The 18,004-nt window shown below is 38.5% G+C and overlaps 1 protein-coding gene across 2 annotated transcripts in view; it reads left to right on the top strand.

Moving 5' to 3' along the window:
* The window catches only part of LOC126195221 (uncharacterized), a 196,770-nt gene that overhangs the window by 41,703 nt on the left and 137,063 nt on the right, over window positions 1-18,004 (top strand). For both annotated transcript variants that reach the window (XM_049933743.1, XM_049933742.1), the window contains exon 3: window positions 2,042-3,053. In XM_049933743.1, coding sequence (XP_049789700.1) covers window positions 2,042-3,053 — 1,012 coding nt within the window. The remainder of the gene's footprint in view (window positions 1-2,041; window positions 3,054-18,004) is intronic.

Here is an 18,004-nt window from a genome sequence, read left to right as displayed (position 1 = left end):
TGTGCACAAAGGTTAGGTGGTTGTGTTGCCGCCAAAACACGTTAAAGGTGGCATCAAGTCTAATCCACCTGAGAAACAATAAAAATCTCTTGTAACTCATGCTGGATCTCAAAACAATCATTTCTTTTCCATCATTTGAATGAAGGTGCAATACATTTGTGTTGTGGTTTCCACCCTTGAGGCCAATCAAATAAAGAATGTCTAATATTGCACAAATTTCATTACGATTTGTCAACTCAGCATGCCTACCTCTAGAATAATTTTCTCCTTGTGTTTTCCTGTGAATGTACACAGTTGTAAAATGCATTGTTTCTTGTATCAATAGTACTGATTATTTTATGGAATGATTCAGTTTCCTCTACAATACCTCATGCTCCATTTTAAGGCCTGGAAAAGTCTTTATAATATTTTTTGTTGGTACATGTGATGTCTTTTTATGCATATCAGTTTACATCATTTTATTTGTTTGTTCCTACCAATAAATATATCACCTTCAGTATCAAAGGAAGCTAATCTTTCATCACATTCAATTTTAGATTCACTGTCATGACCACTCCGTAATATTATTTCATCTCTCCATCAGAAAAAAAAAACAACATCAATATCTCTGCTGTCATCTTCTTCCGCAGGCACCTCCAAAAGGATCTGTTCTAGTTCCCCCTCTGTCAAGTAGTTTTTGGCCATACAATCAGAAGCACAAACTTTTGTCTGCAGCTAATGAAGCATAATTATAGATGTCTCTAAAATATATTGATTTTTAGCAAAAGCGCACTAGCACAAGTCTAAGCGCACTATAGATAACGTTGAAAATTTGAAATAATACTTACACGCTTTAGTAGCACCTGTCTTCTGTCTCCATCTGCCACTTTTCCGTTCTCCTGCCTTTGCACCACTTTTTTTATTCACTATCCAACCCTCCCTCTTGTCAGCTACTTACCTTCCACATTATCTCTGTTCTGTTGATCATCATTTTTATTTTTCTGTTGTTCCTTAGTTGATTCTATATTATTATTATTATTATTATTATTATTATTATTATTACTTGATGATGATCATTATCTTCTTGGAATTATTTGTTTTTATGTCGTATGAATTTCACTTCCTTTTATTTATGAATCATCACCAAAAATAAACACATGTAACCAACATGTTTTAAAATCAGACACAGTGAAAGTTAAGTGTTTAGGTGAAATGTGCTCACAAACACTGAAGATAGGACATCCTGTTGTATGTGGGATAATGAGAGAAATTCCATGGTGACACACGCGGGATAACAAGACCACAAAAAATTTCCATGGTTGATGCTTTGCAAATAAAAGGAAATGAAATATGTAAGTGTGACGGTAAGACACTAAATGCACAAAGATCCTTGATCAAATCCCCACAATGCCATCTCGATTTAGCTTTTCCATGATAACCAAAACTGTTCAAGACAAATGCCAGTATGGTTCCTTCGAAAAAGTTCCTTCCTCATTGCTTCCATTCCAAGTTTTTCTCTGTTTGTAATAACCTCATTGTTAAACTTTAATCTTCCCACCTACCTTCTCATCATAGGGGTTCCTTCTTATTCCTTGCCCTCTGTTTTTTCCACTACCATTTGCATTGCTATTTTCCCTCCATCCTGCAGGTGCCTTTGCTTGATAATATGTTCTTGTCCTCCCCTATTTCTCCTCTCTCCTTGCTCTGTGTGGAGTCATCTGCCATCTTCTCCTCCTTGCTCTGTGTGGAGTCATCTGCCATCTTCTCCTCCTACACTCTACCCACTTTCCTACCTAACTACCAGAAACTGACAGTTACATCTCAGGATGCAACGATTTTTACCAGTCTTTGCGGTAAAAAACTTTCGCTATGAAGAGAAATGAAAGTTTGATAGCATAACAAGGAATTGTCTGAATCATTTAGGTGTTTGTTAGAGGGCATATAAAAATTAAAATGTGTTTTTGTCTGTTATCATTGTTTGTTTTCCATCCAGAACTTTATCATGTAAATATTGCCAACTTTTTAATCACAACCTTTATTTTCTCCCTTGTTTGCACTATAGTTCCAAAGAGATAGACGGGACATCATCATCATCAGGAGAGGAAAAATCATATTGTTTGGACAAAAACACTTATTCTGTGAACATTATTGATCTTTTGCCTTCAGGTAATGAGGTGAGAGATTCTCCACAATCACAAACTCAGCCTCCCCACTACAAATTGTTACTGCATAAAAGTCTGCCTTGTAAAACATCATTTGAGTTGTCAGATGTAAAATGTCTTAAAGGTAGCACTTGTGAGTCAGATGAAAGCTTTGCTGAGAATTTTGAAACTCCTAGTAAAGCAAAGCACTGTCGTGACAAATCTGGTGATTGTGAAGAAATCAGAAATCAAGAAGTGGTTGTTAATGACATTTCATTAGTGTCCAAAGTTGAAAATGATGATATTATTAGTCTTCGTTCCTCACAAACTGTGAGTGAAGAGAGCTCAGATAATAATACACCTCTCACAAAATGTAATAACTATTGTACTGAGACTGACAGAAGCCTACCTGTGTTGCCATCCTTAGATAAGTTTGCAGTGAGTTGTGTAACTACAGAATATGGACGAGATTGTGTTTATGATACTGTGAATAAAATAATACCTAATTCTGTATTAGAAGAAGAAACAACTGGATACCTGTTAGTGAATGAATCAAAACAGAAACAGGAATTGGTTCATGCGCTGAAAAGTGAAGTGACTAATTCATCTTTAGAAGGTGCGGATGCATGTGTACTTCAAGACACTACCTCAAGAGATGCAGGGAATGTACATGATGCAGATGATGAACAGCTAAGTCCCTACTTTAGTGCTTCTGATCTGACATGTCCTCTGTGTTGGAAGAAATTCGACAAGAAAAGTGCCCAGACATCCCATATGAAATCATGTGCTGTTAGTCATAATGTCACAACAAAGCAGCTTTTAGACGCCCTTGCATTGCAGAGTAAACAAGCAGCTGAAAGGAAGGCTTTGGGACTGCCTGAGACACCAGTTGTTGCAGCACAAGTGCCAGCTAGGAAGAATGTCTCCAGAAAAGTATGTTGGTAGATTTATTTATGTGAATTATATATAACGATATTAAGTAATGATCGTATTGCATCACTTGTATTACAGGTGTCATTGTTTATAGGCATTTCTTTGCTGCATTTGAAAAATCAATTTAATTCTTAGTTGTTATACACTACTATTGCAGATCTCTCTCATATATATATATAAAAGGTATATATTTTTCCTACGTGGAATGTTTCACTCTATTATAACCATATATAAATATATATCTTAAACAAAGATGATGTGACTTACCAAATGAAAGTGCTGGCAGGTCGTGGAATGTTTCCCTCTATTATAACCATATATATATATATATATATATATATATATATATATAAAGAAAGTGATGAGACTTACCAAACAAAAGCGCTGGCAGGTTGATAGACACACAAACAAACACAAACATACACACAAAATTCTAGCTTTCGCAACAAACGGTTGCTTCGTCAGGAAAGAGGGAAGGAGAGGGAAAGATGAAAGGAAGTGGGTTTTAAGGGAGAGGGTAAGGAGTCATTCCAATCCCGGGAGCGGAAAGACTTACCTTAGTGCTTGTGTCTGTGTATATGCGGATGGATATGTGTGTGTGTGCGAGTGTATACCCGTCCTTTTTTCCCCCTAAGGTAAGTCTTTCCGCTCCCGGGATTGGAATGACTCCTTACCCTCTCCCTTAAAACCCACTTCCTTTCATCTTTCCCTCTCCTTCCCTCTTTCCTGACGAAGCAACCGTTTGTTGCGAAAGCTAGAATTTTGTGTGTATGTTTGTGTTTGTTTGTGTGTCTATCGACCTGCCAGCGCTTTTGTTTGGTAAGTCTCATCACTTTCTTTCTTTTTAGATATATTTTTTCCACGTGGAATGTTTCCCTCTGTTATATATATATATATATATATATATATATATATATATATATATATATATATATAAAAAGAAAGATGATGAGACTTACCAAACAAAAGCGCTGGCAGGTCGATAGACACACAAACAAACACAAATATACACACAAAATTCAAGCTTTCGCAACAAACTGTTGCCTCATCATGAAAGAGGGAAGGAGAGGGAAAGACGAAAGGATGTGGGTTTTAAGGGAGATGGTAAGGAGTCATTCCAATCCCGGGAGCGGAAAGACTTACCTTAGGGGGAAAAAAGGACAGGTATACACTCGCACACACACACATATCCATCCACACATACAGACACAAGCAGACATATATGTATATATATATATATATATATATATATATATATGTCTGCTTGTGTCTGTATGTGTGGATGGATATGTGTGTGTGTGCGAGTGTATACCTGTCCTTTTTTCCCCCTAAGGTAAGTCTTTCCGCTCCCGGGATTGGAATGACTCCTTACCATCTCCCTTAAAACCCACATCCTTTCGTCTTTCCCTCTCCTTCCCTCTTTCCTGATGAGGCAACAGTTTGTTGCGAAAGCTTGAATTTTGTGTGTATATTTGTGTTTGTTTGTGTGTCTATCGACCTGCCAGCGCTTTTGTTTGGTAAGTCTCATCATCTTTCTTTTTAGATATATTTTTTCCACGTGGAATGTTTCCCTCTGTTATATATATATATATATATATATATATATATATATATATATATATATATATATATATATATATACAAAGATGTTGTGACTTACCGAACGAAAGTGCTGGCAGGTTGATAGACACAAACATACACATGAAATTCAAGCTTTCGCAACAAACGGTTGCTTCATCAGGAAAGAGGGAAGGAGAGGGAAAGACGAAAGGATGTGGGTTTTAAGGGAGAGAAATGTCTGCTTGTGTCTGTGTATGTGCGGATGGATATGTGTGTGTGTGCGAGTGTATACCTGTCCTTTTTTCCTTTTTTCCCCCTAAGGTAAGTCTTTCCGCTCCTGGGATTGGAATGACTCCTTACCCCCTCCCTTAAAACCCACATCCTTTCGTCTTTCCCTCTCCTTCCCTCTTTCCTGATGAGGCAACAGTTTGTTGCGAAAGCTTGAATTTTGTGTGTATATTTGTGTTTGTTTGTGTGTCTATCGACCTGCCAGCACTTTCGTTCGGTAAGTCACATCATATATATATAAACAAAGATGATGTAACTTACCAAATGAAAGCATTGGTATGTTGATAGACACACAAACAAACACAAACACACAAGTCTTTCCACTCCCAGGATTGGAATGACTCCTTATCCACTCCCTTAAAACCCACATCCTTTCGTCTTTCCCTCTTTCTTGATGAAACAACCATGGGTTGCGAAAGCTTGAATTTTGTGTATGTGTTTGTGTGTCTATCAATATACCAACACTTTCGTTTGGTAAGTTACAGCATCTTTGTTTTTAGATATATTTTTCCCACGTGGAATGTTTCGCTCTATTATTTTTTCTTTTACCAGGGTTGGGGGGGGGGGGGGGTTTGCGGCAGGAGCAGGGACGCAGAGGAACAACTCTCTCTCTTATGTTTATTTTTTGTGTTGCTATAATTGACTGCTTTCTGTGTAGATATAAATTAATAAGTTTGTAAGACCACATAGAATAATTTTTGTAGCTTTTGCCATAACTTTGTGGCATTATTCTAACCTCATTATTTCTTGATTTCAAATAGGACATTTTTCTGTGAATTTCAGTTCTCAGAGAAAGCTAGTCACAGTCAATTTTTATGTTCATAACAAGAATTATTCTGACACTCATATATGTTAATGAAATGTTAATAATTTAGAATATGGACAAGGTGGATAATGGAAAATGGAAGGGATAAAAACTGTTAGCGCCAGTAATTGTAAGTACATGTCCTGTTTTTATTGTATGTTTGATTGTGACAGTATTAGTTATTAATTTTTTTCTTATATCTATCAAAAATGAGTAACAGACATTCAGTTGTAACAGAATGTCACTGTGTGTAAAGAGACTGTTACCAAAATTACGGCAGATTGTGTTGATGAAGTGTCAGAAGAGTAGTTCTGATCTCTTTTTTTTTTCTCCTCAGCTACTGCCACAAAGTAATGTGTGCACACCAAATGTGCTGCCTCTCTCCTTATCTGTCTCGGAAGATACTTTTCCTGGCGACCTAGAAACAAATCGTGCTACTCTTTTTGTGAATCACTTAGATAAATTCTTGCCGTCTGGAAAAATAAACCAATAACTCAAGAGGTTCAGTAATAGTGATGGCATTTTGATGAGCTGATCTAGACTTTCATAAGGCTCTTTTACATTCAGAAAGTTACCTTCTATTATTTCTACCATGTAGTGCTCTATTGTCACCATATGGAAGTCTATCTGCATTCAGTAACCACCTTTGGAACATCCATTTCAGAAGCTATTACCTCTGCCACCACGAAAGGTCCCATCACCTTACATGATATAGTTATGCTCTGCAGCCCACCCAACCTTCCTAATATTATATTCTCTCCATATGCCATGTAAATTCATGGTTTTCTTGCCAATTTTATGAAAAAGATATTTTTCTACTCACCATATATTGAAGATGTTGAGCCTCAGACAGGCACAACAAAGGGCTACCAAACACTTAAGCTTTTAAGCTTTTGACTAAAAGATGTTCTTCTGAATTAGGCAGCACTCGCACATGCACATTCGCACAAATGCAGTTTGGCCTCGTCAGCCAGAGACAGTAGTAGTTATGTGTGTGATAGCTGTGTTTGTGTGAATGTGTGTGTGTTTGTTGTCTATTTCAGCAGAAGGCCTTCTGACTGAAAGCTTATGTGTTTAGTAGTCTTCTTGTTGTGCCTGTCTGTGACTTAAAATCTCTGCTATATGGCGAATAGAAATCTATCCTTTTCATAATATTATCATTATTCCATCCTTTAACAATTTTCTTGTTCATTCCTGCATACGAGTGGGCTGGATGAAAAATACTGTCTTAACAGCTTTCATTGACAGATTTTAGAAGTGGATAAGGGAGGAGGGAGCAAAGGAAGGATCTTCATGGTGCATGTAGACTGCTGTGGGGAGCTAGGAGTGGTGCAGATGGGACAAGTCTGTCTCCCTTGTCCATTGTTACCAGTGGAAAAATGATGTGCAGAGGTACCAAAAGCTGAAATGTCTAACATAATTAAAATTTCTAATGGAAGTGCAGAATGATGTTTTGTTATGTCGTAATACCTTAAAAACAATTGTGAAAGGTGTGCAGGATGAACAATTGCTGGGGAGTCTCTGTGTCAGCTCTGTGTCTCTCTAATCTCCATTCATGTTCTTTTCATGAATTATAAGGGGCAGCCAAATGAAAGTGAGTCAGACAGAAAATAAATTGGCCAGGTGTGAGTAGAACTCGTGCTCTGAGGGTTCCGTACAAATTTAGATATGTGTATAGAGAGTTCATCTATCCTGGGAATAAAGAATCTGGAAGATTTTTGCCTGTTATTGACATTGGTACTGGCAAAGATTGGTCCCTGGAATTCCAAAACTTTCCAGAATGTTGTAATTTTAAGTTTGATAACAAATGACAAGAGAAACATTTTTTTCATGTGATACGATTATGGTTACAAATTAAAAGTTTTCTGATTTCTTTCCATTACTTGCACTGTGCTGCCTTGCTTCTTGGCAAATTTCAAGACTCTTAAGTCTACGGGGTGTACCCTATACGTTTTAGTGTGTGGCTGCGAGTATTGAAATGTGACATAAGTGGCCATATCTTTTGATTGCATTGACTTAGAAGCTTATGTTTTTTTCACTGCCAAGGCGCTATAGTTTTTAGTATGTGACATAAATGTCTTTGATACATCTACACATACCTGAAAAAAAAAAGTGTCATAGATGGACAATGAATGTTTTTACCAATTAATGTATGGAACCCTAAGAAGTAAGAATCATCATAACTGTTAATACAAGGTGACAATTATTGATCTATATGGAATAAAATCGCCATAACTTCTGAACGGATTGTGTTAGGATGTTCAAGCTGCATGGTTGGTCGCGGGGCACGATGGGTATTAGTATGTGCAGGTATGGTTTGGTTTAGTGACAAAGCCCACTTTCATGTGGACGGGTTCATCAATAAGCAAAATTGGCCCATCTGGGGGACTGAGAATCCGCATTTCGCAATGGAGAAGTCTCTTCACCCTCAATGGGTGATTGTGTAGTGCGCAATGTGCAGTCACGGAATAACCTTGATGATATGGTGACTGCCGAATGATACATGAAGGTTTTAGAAGATGATTTCATCACGATTATCCAAAGTGGCCCTGGTGTTGGCATGATGTGGTTCATGCTAGTTGTAGCTCGACCCCATCGAAGCAGGAGAGTGTTTGATGTCCTGGAGGAGCACTTTGGGGACTGCATTCTGGCTCTGGGGTACCCAGAGGCCACTGGTATGAGCCTTGTTTGGGCACCATATTCTCCGGATCTGAACACATGTGACTCCTTTTTGTGGTGTTTATTAAAGACAAGCTGTACAGCAATAACTCCAAAACCATTGCTTAGCTGATGACAGCCATTCAGGAGATCATCAACAGCATTGATGTTCCAACACTTCAGCGGGTCATGCAGAATTTCACTATTCATCTGTGCCACATCATCACCAATGATGGCATTCATATTGAATGTGTCATAACCAAAATCCGAATATCTGTAGTGAGCAGAATGAAATTTTCACTCTGCAGTGGAGTGTGCACTGATTTGAAACTTCCTGGCAGATTAAAACTGTGTGCCAGATCGAGACTCGAACTCGGGACCTTTGTCTTTAGCGGGCAAGTGCTCTGCCAACTGAGCTATCCAAGCACGACTCATGAACTGTCCTCACAGCTTTACTTCCACCAGTATCTCGTCTCCTACCTTCCAAACCTCACTGAAGCTCTGCTGCCTCCTGTGAAACTTGCAGAAGTAGCACTCCTGGAAGAAAGAATATTGTGGAGAAATGGTTTTGCCACAGCCTGGTGGATGTTTCCAGAATGAGATTTTCACTCTGCAGCAGAGTGTGCGCTGATTTGAAACTTCCTGGCAGATTAAAACTGTGTTTCGCAAGAGAGCTTCTGTGAAGTTTGGATGGTAGGAGATGAGTTAGTGGCAGAAGTAAAGCTGTGAGCACGAGATGTGATTCGTGCTTGGGTAGCTCAGTTGGTAGAGCACTTTCCAGCAAAAGGCAATTATCCCGAGTTCGAGTCTCGATCCGGCGCACAGTTTTAATCTGCCAGGAAGTTTCATCTGTAGTGACGTTTACATGTTGAATGAAGTGTGCACACACCATAGTTTGTAACTAATTTATGTTTTTTTTTTCATGTAGTTCAATAATTGTCACCCTGTACATTTACCCTACTGTGAGACAAGACAGTCAGTGCCTTAATGGCTAAATGTTGCAATTGCCTATGGAACCATGCATGTTTCATGTTGACACCTCATGTGACCAATTTGTTCCTTCACTTACTCACTATGAAGAGTCATTGATATTATAATAGTCTTATAATCACTGATTCCCTGATTTATGCTAACAAGAGTCCAAAAGTTCAAGACAGTTTGTAACCAGAAGATCTAAAATGTTACCATTAAGAGTTAGTTTTCTGAGTAACTGCTTAAGGTAATTTTTACACAATGGATTTAGAACAATTTCTCATGATCCCCTGTCCATACTACTCACCATGAAATATTCCCATAGTACTATAACATGAGCAGGAAATTTTCGTGCGTCTTTCTCCAAGTTTTCCCTGAAATGAAATGTTTCTTCGCTACTTTTTCTGAGGCAAGGGCTATCAAACCATCTGACTACCATGTTTGGTTCACCTTTAATAATTATCTTCACTTAAATTATTTCACATGTGTAGTGTGTACTAACCTCACTAGATGTTGTCGTACCATTTACAGATGTAAAAATGCTTCAGTGCCCGTCATTTCCTTGCAATATATATTCCAACAAGAATTTAGAATTTCATTGCTGGTAACATCAGGTTTCTTCCAGTTTTCTGTCCGTAGTACTAAGTGGACAGTTTTGCTGTTTACATGTGAGACTAGCTCAGGGATCTTTCCATGAACAATTCTGCAGTTAACTGGTACTGTATTCACATTTTCTTTCTCCATTCTGACATGATGAGTACTTATCTCTGTAATTATTGGTGCTGCTAATCTGTTTACCAATATGGTACTCACTTGCCCTCGTTAAGAAGTAAGTTGCCAAATTATTTGATTAGCACCATGTTTAGTTGTTCTGGAGGAAAACTTTAATCTACATTTGAAAACACTTCTACTTCCTGACAGACATTTTATTTCAATGGTAAGTGTACCAAAGAGTTTCATATCTGACTACTGCACTCTTTTTTTGTGTCAAAGATAAATTCATTAGAGGGAAATACTGATCATTTTTACTTCTGATATTGCATTAGTAAATATATCTCTTATTCTTCAACTGCAGTGGATTGTGAATAAAAAGTTTAATGATTGAATAAATTTACAAGGGGTTCCACAAGGCTCAATTCTAGGCCCAATTTACCCACAAATATAAATTATTATTCAGCTTTATTAGCTGAGACACATCATTGTAGAATCCTCATTTTGATTTCTCTCTGTGTAGATGGACACAAAGAAAAAAAAAATTTCTTTTTTAATTAAAAAAAGGTTTCACTCACTTTCTCAGTAGGGTGTCCTACTTATTTTTCATATCCTTCTACAGTCTCTGTATGTGTCTTGCCAAATATTATATCTATTCGTAGTCATAGAACATGTCTTTTACTTCATAGTCTCATTGAGTTTTTAGTCCTACCTTCAAAAAATTACTTCATCCACTTCGCCTTCTTCTTCGCCTTTGATCATACCATACTGTCTTTTGAAGTATAAATCTCATAATGTATCACAGTGCCAAACATTCCTTTTCACCACAGTTGACGCAGCATGAGGAATTCCTTCCCACATTCTATCTTGCTTTTTGAAATACACCTAGTGATGACTAGGTTGCTGTAACAAGAGTTGGTCACAGAATTACAAATTTTTGTATTATATGATACATTTTACTCTTTATTTCACTTAGTAAATAATAGTAATAATAATGTTATAGCCTGTGGTCTTACCATTTTGAATATTTCTCAGGTATTCACCCGGGTGGCATTGTCCAAAATGTGTGATGTTTTGGCAAACGATTTCCCACCATCATATACCGTCCCTGCTGGGCACTGCCTTTTTATCTCCTCTCCGCTGCCCCTGCACCTGGCTGGCCATCCACGGGCTCAGACCTGGTGCAGTGTTGGGGGAAGCAAGCCATTTGTATACGATCCGGGCCCTCAGTCACACTGCTGTTACCACTGGACACAGTTTTATGCCAACATGGTGACAATACATCCTCATCTTCTTCAGTTGTCTTAACAGGAGTGGATTTCCGTGTAGATTACCGTTGTGCTTTGACTATGCTCGAGGCTGGGTCCCAGGTCTAGCTTCATTGTAAACCGCTGCCTTAATTTATTAGTTCCTCATGTAGCCTGATGTCTACAGCTTCATTTACAGTACACTCCCAGAAGGTCTTGGATGGTTGCAACAACTCGATGCTGACGTAATTCATGAAGTGTGCATAGAGGATGCAGTGGCCTGCCACAGCGGACTTTGTTCATGCTCAGGGCATCTCCCTTGTACTGTTCAGATAGTACACATAGTGTGTTGGGTGGAACACACATTTAAAATTATATTTCTGAAGTATTGTTCAGATTTTTGCTGATGCGTTCCTGATGTATAGGACATCACTGTCACAGCATGTCTTGCTTCATTCTCAGCAGGCTGTGACCTCAGCTTATTTGGTCTTGTGGCTCATTGTGTGTTGTGGCTGCTGTATCCATTCATACAGAAAACAGCCTGTAAGTGCTGCAGTTGGCTGTTGGACACTTGGTCCGAAATTTTGTGTGCTCTGTGCACCAGTGTGCTTAGGCCATCTTGTTGTGAAGAGGCATGACAGCTGCCACATGCAATTACAAATCTATATGCGTCAATTTACAATAGGTGCTGTGTCCTAGTGTGCCAGCTGGTCTATGCTTGACCAGCACATCCAGAAATGGAGTTGATTACTTTCTTCTATCTTCATTGTAAGTTAGATGTTGTGGTGCAGTGAATTCAGGTCTTGCAGTAAGTCTTGTAGGTAATTTAATCCGCATGGCCAAATTTCGTAGTTATTGTCTACATATCGGGAAAAAGATAAGAGCCTCTAGAGAGCGACTCCAGGGCTTCTTCTTGAAATGCTTTTGTAGACATACTGGCCACCACTGGTGATAGTGGGCAGCCCATCATCTTTCTGTCTGTAAGTGCATCGTAATTTCTGTGAAAAAGAAATAGATTGATGTAAGCTTGAATTCAAACAGTTTCTTTTGTGCTAGTCCAAACTTTTTTCCTACAAGGCTTAGGGAGGCTCTTAGAGATACATTGTGAAGAGAGAGATCACATTGAAGCTCACCGTGAGGCCTTCTTTGAGCCAGTTTGAAGTTCTGGAGCTGCTGGATGAAATGCATTGAATTCCATATGTGGTGCTGACATTTGCTCGCAAAGGGGCTGAGCATCACTGTTGGGTGTTTTGCTAATTCATATGTTGGTGCGCCTATGTTCCAAATAATTGGATGGGGTGGCATTCCTTCCTTGCGGGCTTTAAGTACTCAGTAAAGTGTAGGCGTCATGGCTGCTTGTGGACAAAGTCTCTCTATTGCCTTCTTGTCTTGGAATGTGTGTTGGAGAAGCTCAGTGATCTTCCTCTTCACTCGGGCAGTAGTATCATCTTCTGCCCTCATGTAGGTTTTGTCCCCTAATTGGACATAAATTTTTATTCTGCTGGGAGAATGTCTGTGTCATATCCATCCACACATATACAGACACAAGCAGACATATTTAAAGACCCACTATGTCTGCTTGTGTCTGTATATGTGTGGATGGATATGTGTGTGTATGCGAGTGTATACCTGTCCTTTTTTCCCCCTAAGGTAAGTCTTTCCGCTCCCGGGATTGGAATGACTCCTTACCCTCTCCCTTAAAACCCACATCCTTTCGTCTTTCCCTCTCCTTCCCCTCTTTCCTGATGAGGCAACAGTTTGTTGTGAAAGCTTGAATTTTGTGTGTATGTTTGTGTTTGTTTGTGTGTCTGTCGACCTGCCAGCACTTTCATTTGATAAGTATTTTTAGAAATTCATTAAAGTTTTTCTATTGTGATCAGCACTTGACATAGTTCAGAGATGACTTGTGATCATCACTTGATACAGTTAAGAGATGACCTCTACTTGGAAGTTCTAAGTATGGCTAATTATCACTCTGTCTGTTAATTAAGTACAGTTAATTGCTCACCATAAAAGTCATGAATAAGTTACTCCACCTGCCACATGGTTTTCAACAACACTATGGTCAGTGCCCAACATAAAAACATCAGAACTAAAATGCAGGCTTTCCAGTAAATTATCGATCCATGAAAAGTCACCACTACGCATTCGCACAAAATGTGTGATAACTGATTTGGTCAATAAATGCTTAAGTCAGTTGTCTTCAGTGCCATTGAAGAGTTAAGATATGTGGTCGTGGATAGAAGTAGAGCACTTCCTAAAATGTAGCGAGATACATGACGGATGATGACAGTGATCAAATGAATCCATATACTGCTACGGTGGTGCTTTAATACTGTTGGTTCAGTTTTGCACCGAATGGCAACAACAGAACACCTGTAGTTAGAATGCCTTAAGCACCTGCAGTACAAATTGCACCCTTTCTGCCTACAAGATCTTACATATATTTATTTGTTGAAGACTAACAAGTTTCTGAAGTTTTCTATGAGGAATACTGTACTCTGTGTATGATCCATAAAAATATCAAGTAGAAAGCTTTAAATTCAGACTTCTAGAACAGGCTTCTAGAATTTCTCTAAGGAGCGGAGGGTAGATTGTGACCTCTGAATTATGTCTGTTGTACCTTATGTACCTCTGTAAAGTTACATAATTATCTTTCAATTTGGTACAGCTTCATCACTACTTCTAATGAACATGGTGCTGTAATTTTTTCATTCTATCTTACTTCTAAAGGCCAGTTAATCTACCACGATTTTACAAATTTTATTACATAAATCAGTTTTTACTTAGTAACTTTAAAAATAAGAGAGGTAATGTCATAAAAATCTCTGCAGTTTGATTTTGCATAAAGTGGAATCTAAATCCAAAATTACAATGTTATATCTTTCATAATATTATGTACTTTTGAAATTTTGGATTTTTGTGGAAACTAATCAGTGGGATCATGCTGAAACTCAAAGTATATTAACATTGGTATGGTTTTACATGATCTGGCAAAGTATTGTCTGAATGCTTGTGCACATATTACATACTGCTGACCAATTTCAATCTCTTGCTGCTGTTGCCGTGTTGCCATGTAGCCATAAGACTTGCTTCTCCACATAAGGACTCCAGAAATGGGGAGTCTGGCGCATCTCTTGTCAGTGTGGGAAAATCTGTGTTGGCAAGACTATCCGGATGGTACAGGAGAGATGCACTGAGCTCAAACACCACACTGACAATGGACAGCTGACAAAGCTCACTGCGGCACAGCCTTGCATCTCTCACAGCATGTCATCAATTACAGCAACCCCGAATTGATGCAACAGTCCAACATCTTATTGAATTGTAGTGAAAAAGAGCTGTAGAGATCTGGCTACATGAGGAACTAATAAATAAAGGCAGCAGTTTTCAGCTAAGCACAGCTTGGTACCCATCCTTCAGCATGGTCAAAGCACAGCAGCAACCTACGTGGAAATCTGCACATGTCGTGCCAGCTGAACAGACAAGGGGATGTATTGTTATTTTGCCAGCAGAGACTTGTGCCAATCAGCACCCATTCAGCGTCCACTCAGCGTGACTGAGGGCCTCAGATTGCATCCCAGCAACACACTTCTCCCACTGCTGCACCACATTCACACCCTAGATTTCTGGCCAGAGGCCTTGGGCATGGGGGAAGGATATAAAGTTGACATCCGGCAGAAGACAATCAGTCATCAGGGTTGTCTGAAGATGGCAAGAAGTCAGCTTGCTGAAATATCGTGCCTTCTGGACGACACCACCTGGGTGAACAAGCTTAGAAATTTTCAAAAATCCTCATTGTCTGTGAAAATTTAAAAGCCCATTTATTAGCACTGTGAAACCTGCTCCTCAGCATTCCTTGAGGTCATAAAAATACCCAATTAACTTCCCATTTATGTGAATGGTAACTACTGGCGAATATACAGAGTGAACTGAACTATCAGGTGGCCAAATGTTGTTCACTGCACAAAATCTATGAACTGAACACCTATTTAAGTATGCCTTGTTTGTCAGGTATTCAACGTGTGCCTGCCAGCTCAAATTTTTATCTACATTTAAACCTAAGAATTTGACAGAGTCATCTTCTTCTGTATCTTGGTTGTTGTGCACAATCTTAATCTGCTCACATTTTGACTGTTTGGTTTTCAACTGCATCATCGAGTCTCAGATACGTTTAGATTCAACCCATTTAGCTGAAACCAAGCTTCTAAGGTACTGAGGGTTCTGATCACAGATTTGGGAATTTTTTCCAAATCCTGATCTTCAGCTAAGACAGAAGGATCATCTGCAAACAGAACTGAGGGAAGAGTCGCAGCAGTTGTAGAACTTGTGAAACAAGTATTTCTTACAGTACACATGAAGTTTTTGGCTTTAAACAGAAATAATGACAACTGGCTGAACAAAAAATTTTGTAAACACTGTGGGCAAATTATACAGCTTTGCCTATGTTTCCTCATGACTTGTGCAGACACACAGCAATTGTCAAAAGCCTTCTCTGAACATTTCCCAATTTTATAAAATTTAGTTGCATTGCTCCTTATTGACAGAGGAACCTGGGAAAAGAATTTTGTGATTGTATCTCAATGTATGACATTATGCAGGAAATTTTATCTTTTATTACTCTCACTGTTTACTATCAGTGATGAAGTCTCACCCAAAAGTGGGAAGATACCTTTGTTTTTTATGAAAGCAAACGGTGGAAAATCTGAGATGTAATGTAACAATATTATGAGAAGGAAAGTTTCTACTCACCGTATAGTGGAGATGCTGAGTCACAGATAGGCACAACAAAAAGACACTCACATTTATAGCTTTTGGCCATTAAGGCCTTTGTCAACAAAACACACACACACAAACAAACAAGCACTACTTACCCCTCCCCACCTCTCCCCTGCCCTCTGTCTAAACTGCAGCCCTTCACTGTCTGCCACACCCACCATACTGTCCCTCCCCCTCCCTGACCCAGCCTTCTCGTTACCCCCACCCAGTCACCACTCCCATCATGCACCGATGCTGCTGCTCGCACTGTGGTTTCAGTTGCCTGAGACCGCAGTTGTGTATTTGAGTTGCGGTTTTGCATGTGTGTGTGTGTGTGTGTGTGTGTGTGTGTGTGTGTGTGTGTGTGTGTGTTTGTTTTTGTTGTTGTTGATGACGAAGGACTTAATGGCCAAAAGCTATAATTGTGAGAGTCATTTTGTTGTTATATGCTGAGTAGCAACTTTTTTCTCATAATTTTGTTCCTTTACGTACATTTATTTACTGTCGCTTGTTCATCTTCAAAGTTATCTGTATTTTGTTAATGTAATTTTTTGTTTGTTTATGTTGTTTAATATGATATAGATTCTACTTGGTATGTCAATAGTTGTAAGTATCTGTTGACTAAATTAGAATTATTATACAACAGAAAACAAGGTACGTTAATAAAAATTTATTTATTATTGTACATTTTGATATAATTTTTATTATTTGGTGTGTGTAAGCGATCATATTTTTGCACAAAGTGTAAAACCACTTTCTTATTGTCATTTTGTGACCTCCAGCTGGCAGGTTTTTCGAAAGTTTTAAGTAATGTCATCATACATTTTCCTCAGTTTCACTGAGGAGGCACCAATCATTTAAAAGTCCTTTTAACAAATATCATCTTATTTATGCATTTTGTGTTTTCATGGATAAATCTTTAAGCATTCTCTGCCTGTATAAATTGTCTCCCCACATCTCTTTAAGTTGTTCTGCATCTCCTTTGCGTATCAATTTGTGTACTGTCAATCATCTGTGTATTTTTGTAGCATGGTTGTTTAATTATCCTACATTTAGGTGCGTCTAATTCTACCTGTAGTGGCATTGATTTATTTCTAATGTGGTGTTCTCCTACCCAGCCTCTTACTCTCAGAAATTTCATGTTAGCAGTTGCTACTTTGTGTAAAGTTTCTTTTGTAGGTACTTGGCATTCATTCCCATGAACAAGTGCCAGTAGACCTGTAGTCTCATAGAAAATTACTCCTGTTTCTGCTCTGTTCTTCAGAGGTTGAATTTTATTCCTAATATATGTGTGAATTTAATTTATTGGTTTAATGTGCAGGAGACTCAAGAAATTGTGATGATTTAATGGTCATCATCATCATCATCAGCCATTGAATATCCAGTACTGGACGAAGGCTGCCTCTAAACTTTTCCATGTATTACACGTTTGAATACTGTGAGTTTCCAATGTCATCTACACCCCTTTTTTTATGTCATCATCTTGGTCTTTCCTTGGAATCCAGAAAATAACTTCCTTTTTCAAATGGGATATTTGCTGGGAATAAATAAAAAATTACAAAGAAACAGATGATTAGTAAATACTTACCTTCAGATGTTGAAATTTCAACTACTGACAAAAGACTAATTTAAAAGTAGAGAAAAAAAGAAACTATACCTAACTTTTGGAAGTGTTAGTTCCTTGCTCATGGAGGAAATAGGCTTAGTTTGTGAAAGATTTGAAAGCAAGGGCTTGTTACCCAGACCTCAACTTGAGAGGGGCATAGTTGTTGCGAGATGGCAGGGAGACAAGGAACTTCCTTGGTCCATCTATCTACATTCCATTCACTTGGCTGTATGCCTTGTACACCTTCATTTAATTTGTTATTGAGATTGTGGTTTCACTCTAGTCTGTTTGCTGGTCTGTTTCTTTTTTGTTTCCCTGTGTCTCAAAGTAAATTCCACTGTACATC

Source organism: Schistocerca nitens, chromosome 7, assembly GCF_023898315.1.
Source record: "Schistocerca nitens isolate TAMUIC-IGC-003100 chromosome 7, iqSchNite1.1, whole genome shotgun sequence".
Taxonomy (NCBI): Eukaryota; Metazoa; Arthropoda; class Insecta; order Orthoptera; family Acrididae; genus Schistocerca; species Schistocerca nitens.
This window is presented reverse-complemented; position numbering and strand designations above follow the sequence as displayed.